Here is a 5000-nt window from a genome sequence, read left to right on the forward strand (position 1 = left end):
CAAGAACCCGAACAGGAGAACCGGTCTCAACCGGTTCTAACGGGTCCCACAGCAGAGCAGGAACCAGAGGTCAGAGGACTTCATTATTACTGATATAATACAGTAATGATTCTGATTATTGATGCTCTCTGTTTCAGCTCTCAGTCGGGCGTGGTCAACGTCTACTCCCAGGAGGCGTGTCTAAATTCAGCCAATCCCAAACCTCTGAAAGCCGTGATGAACCTGCTGACCTCCGCCACCTCTCTGACCTTTAACCCCTCCTCTGAGATCCTCGCCATCGCCTCCAGAGCCGAGGACGAGGCTGTACGCCTGGTAAGATGATGGTGATGATGATGATGATGATGGTGGTGATGATGATGACGGTGATGATGATGATGATGGTGGTGATGAAGGTGATGATGATGATGATGATGATGGTGATGATGATGGTGATGATGGTGATGATGATGGTGATGATGATGGTGATGATGGTGATGATGATGATGATGATGATGATGGTGATGATGGTGATGATGGTGATGGTGATGATGGTGACGGTGATGATGATGATGAAGGTGATGATGATGATGATGACGGTGATGATGATGACGGTGATGATGATGATGAAGGTGATGATGGTGATGATGATGATGAAGGTGATGATGATGGTGATGATGGTGATGATGATGAAGGTGATGATGATGATGATGATGATGATGGTGGTGATGAAGGTGATGATGATGATGAAGGTGGACATTAACCCCGTCTCCGTCCCTCAGGTCCACCTGCCCAGCCTCACGGTCTTCTCCAACTTCCCCATCTCTAAGAGGAAGATCGTTTATCGGACCAGCTGCCTGGACTTCTCCCCGCACAGCGGCTTCTTCTCATTGGCTAACAACAAAGGACACGCCCCTCTCTTCAGGTCAGGCAGCCAATCAGCTCTTCTGTTTGTTTTCAGTTTATTACTTTCATATTTTTATTCAGGATTTCGATCAATATTCTCACATTTCACATTATATATATATGTATATATATATAATATTATATTTATATATATATATATATATATATATGTAATATATAATGTATATATATTATATTATATAATATATATTATATATTATATATATATAATATTATATATATATATATATATATAATATTATAATATATATATATTATATATGTATTAAATATAACATAGATCTCTGATGTCGTCTGGAATTTGATTGTCTGCAGGTTGCTTCATTACAAAGACTTCTGAGGACTACAGGACCACTCCTCCACTCCTCCACTGTTCTAGCAGCTGATTCCTCATGAACACAGTAAACTGTCACTGCATCTGATCATTTAATAAATCACGTTGCATCCAGCAGGGAAATATTCAGAACTTCAGCTTCAAGTCTCTGAAAGCTGAGAAGTGATGATGGATTTTAGAAAGTGATCATCAGGAGCAGCAGGTTGATCAGATGTGTTGTTCATGGGGTTTGGCTGAGAGGTGGAGCGCCGCGCCGCGGTGGAACCAGATCAACCATGTTTGTTTTATATTGTTTCTATGAAGTCATTTTATAAAGAACTAAAACGATTCAACGTGTGTTCCGTCTGTGTTTGTCTCCTGATCAGTGAACATAAGGTGTAAATCAGACGGGCTTTTTTAATGCTGATATTCTGTATAATGCTAATCAATCATTATTCTAATAAAGCTTCTCTCAACAGAACCCCTCTTTGTATTTGTACTATAACTATGTGTTCTATTGGTAACACTCTCACTAGATGTCTCGGTGAACGTCCATCTAAAACTTTAACAATAAAGTTTTGGGGGTTTTTTCACTTTAGTTTTTATTGCTGTTTTTCAAGGTTATATGTATATCAACAACATGTGGGCATGTACACATTCAGACCCACAAACAAAGGGAACAATACATACAGGACTCATGTTAGGGAGCTACACTTCCATTATTCAGAACATTCTCGTGTCATTTCCAACTCAGTCAGTTGTCCTTTATGCCGTCTGCATCGCTGTTTTTGTGTTTGAATGATGTGTATTTCTCCCACTTGTCTTCCATCTGTGTTTCTTGCCGTCTTAAACGATGTGTCAGCTTTTCCATTCTGTCCATATATATATATATATCTCCTCCACTACTGCTCCTGTAGGGGGATCCACTCTACCACATTTAACAATGCAGGTTTTTTTTAAATAATTTCTGACAGTAATAAAAGAGAGAATTAATTTTTTTTATAAGTATTTATTTTTTAAATGTTTTATTATTATTATTATTATTTCCCTGCCAGTCTGCTGCTCCCCCTCCAGTCCAGTAGAGAGAGGTAATGCGGTTTACCAACCGCCAATAAACACCACAGAAGAAGAAGAAGCAGAATCCCTGATTGGCCCAACGTGCGCTGACGTAATATAACGTCACCGTCAAGCAGCCAATCAGATCGCTCGATGTGCCGCCGCGGACATTTGAAAACAGATGGCGGAAGCTCGAGCGTAAGTCTCTAAAAACATTTAACATTTAACATTTAACTAATAACTATTAATAACTACTAATAACTAATACTAACTAATAATAACTAATACTAACTACCATCTAACGCTGTTTATCCACATTTCAAACTACAGAAAGAACTGCTAGAAGCAGCTAACAGCAGCTAGCTGAAGCTAACAGCAGCTAGCTGAAGCTAACAGCAGCTAACAGCAGCTAGCTGAAGCTAACAGCAGCTAGCTGAAGCTAACAGCAGCTAACAGCAGCTAGCTGAAGCTAACAGCAGCTAGCTGAAGCTAACAGCAGCTAGCAGCAGCCAACAGCAGCTAGCTGAAGCTAACAGCAGCTAGCTGAAGCTAACAGCAGCTAACAGCAGCTAACAGCAGCTAGCTGAAGCTAACAGCAGCTAGCTGAAGCCAACAGCAGCTAGCTGAAGCTAACAGCAGCTAGCTGAAGCTAACAGCAGCTAACAGCAGCTAGCTGAAGCTAACAGCAGCTAGCTGAAGCTAACAGCAGCTAACAGCAGCTAACAGCAGCTAGCTGAAGCTAACAGCAGCTAGCTGAAGCCAACAGCAGCTAGCTGAAGCCAACAGCAGCTAGCTGAAGCTAACAGCAGCTAGCTGAAGCCAACAGCAGCTAGCTGAAGCCAACAGCAGCTAGCTGAAGCTAACAGCAGCTAGCTGAAGCTAACAGCAGCTAGCTGAAGCTAACAGCAGCTAGCTGAAGCTAACAGCAGCTAGCTGAAGCTAACAGCAGCTAGCTGAAGCTAACAGCTTTATTTATTATTTTTTAAATTTATTATTAAAATAATAAATTGTACACCAACAACTTAATAAAACATTTTCAAAATGAACAATCTGTATTAAAATAATAAATGGCACACCAGCAGCTTGGTAGAGATCTGAGCAGTATTTATTATTACCGATGAAGATATTGAGTCGTTATCGACCCGATATCCGATCCGGTATCAGGATCACCGCATCCCTTGTAAGAAGTACAATATTTCCCTCTGAGAGGTAGTAGAGTATAGTAGAGTATAGTAGAGTAGAAGTAGAGTGTAGTGGAGTAGAAGTAGAAAGTATAACATGGAAAGTAGCTCATACTACAGTAGAGTACTAGTAGCTCATACTACAGTAGAGTACTAGTAGCTCATACTACAGTAGAGTACTAGTAGCTCATACTACAGTAGAGTACTAGTAGCTCATACTACAGTAGAGTACTAGTAGCTCATACTACAGTAGAGTACTAGTAGCTCATACTACAGTAGAGTACTAGTAGCTCATACTACAGTAGAGTACTAGTAGCTCATACTACAGTAGAGTACTAGTAGCTCATACTACAGTAGAGTACTAGTAGCTCATACTACAGTAGAGTACAAGTAGCTCATACTACAGTAGAGTACTAGTAGCTCATACTACAGTAGAGTACTAGTAGCTCATACTACAGTAGAGTACTAGTAGCTCATACTACAGTAGAGTACAAGTAGCTCATACTACAGTAGAGTACTAGTAGCTCATACTACAGTAGAGTACTAGTAGCTCATACTACAGTAGAGTACTAGTAGCTCATACTACAGTAGAGTACAAGTAGCTCATACTACAGTAGAGTACTAGTAGCTCATACTACAGTAGAGTACAAGTAGCTCATACTACAGTAGAGTACTAGTAGCTCATACTACAGTAGAGTACTAGTAGCTCATACTACAGTAGAGTACTAGTAGCTCATACTACAGTAGAGTACAAGTAGCTCATACTACAGTAGAGTACTAGTAGCTCATACTACAGTAGAGTACTAGTAGCTCATACTACAGTAGAGTACTAGTAGCTCATACTACAGTAGAGTACTAGTAGCTCATACTACAGTAGAGTACAAGTAGCTCATACTACAGTAGAGTACTAGTAGCTCATACTACAGTAGAGTACTAGTAGCTCATACTACAGTAGAGTACTAGTAGCTCATACTACAGTAGAGTACTAGAGTAAAGGTACTTAGTTCCTGTCCTCCTCTGGCAGATCCAGTGTTGTGTTCATGGAGCTGTGTGTGTTTGTGTGTCAGTGTGCTGCAGTGCTGTGATCCGGATCTCCTGGATCCCTGCAGGGACTCGGAGCAGCTGGACTGTGCTGAAGCAGCCAGGATGGTCCTCTACCTGACGGTCTGTCTGCTCTCTCTTCACTCACATATTTCAGAAATGTTTTAGACATATTTTGGCATTTTTTTTAGATTTCATTTCGGCTTTATTTCTGACTTTTTTCAGCCTTTTTTAGAAGTCAGCATGCAGCTTTAGCTCTGCTCTGTGTAGAAAAAAAGAATCGTGATACAGAGGTGAATTGATGTGTTGTGAAATGTTACAGTAGTACAAAAGTATTCACATTAAAACATACTTAAAGTACCAAAAATGAAAGTAGTCATTGTAAGGGCTGGGCAATATGTCCATATTATATCGATATGGTGATATGAGACTACGTATCGTCTTCGAGATCATAATACGACATCAGTGTGTTCTCCAGGTTTTAAAGGAGCATTACACTAAAGTGA

At 40.3% G+C, this 5000-nt stretch overlaps 2 protein-coding genes across 10 annotated transcripts in view; both read left to right on the forward strand.

Moving 5' to 3' along the window:
* The window catches only part of utp18 (UTP18 small subunit processome component), a 45523-nt gene extending 43826 nt beyond the window's left edge, over positions 1 to 1697 (forward strand). For 6 of the 7 annotated variants that reach the window (XM_037791695.1, XM_037791697.1, XM_037791696.1 and 3 more), the window contains exons 19-21: positions 138 to 312; positions 759 to 901; positions 1219 to 1697. In XM_037791695.1, coding sequence (XP_037647623.1) covers positions 138 to 312; positions 759 to 901; positions 1219 to 1243 — 343 coding nt within the window. In that variant the 3' untranslated portion in view covers positions 1244 to 1697. Of the gene's footprint in view, positions 70 to 137; positions 313 to 758; positions 902 to 1218 lie in introns of those variants that run through there. The other variant, XR_005209810.1, reaches the window with a different exon arrangement.
* Positions 1698 to 2399: 702 nt separating this feature from the next.
* si:dkey-225f5.4 overlaps positions 2400 to 5000 on the forward strand; it is a 6396-nt gene continuing 3795 nt past the window's right edge. The window contains exons 1-2 of one of the 3 annotated variants that reach the window (XM_037793497.1): positions 2400 to 2470; positions 4521 to 4617. In XM_037793497.1, the coding sequence (XP_037649425.1) occupies positions 2454 to 2470; positions 4521 to 4617 (114 nt within the window). In that variant the 5' untranslated portion in view covers positions 2400 to 2453. Of the gene's footprint in view, positions 2471 to 4520; positions 4618 to 5000 lie in introns of those variants that run through there. The other 2 variants (XM_037793496.1, XM_037793498.1) reach the window with 2 other exon arrangements.

The sequence above is a fragment of the Sebastes umbrosus genome, chromosome 14 (assembly GCF_015220745.1).
Source record: "Sebastes umbrosus isolate fSebUmb1 chromosome 14, fSebUmb1.pri, whole genome shotgun sequence".
Taxonomy (NCBI): Eukaryota; Metazoa; Chordata; class Actinopteri; order Perciformes; family Sebastidae; genus Sebastes; species Sebastes umbrosus.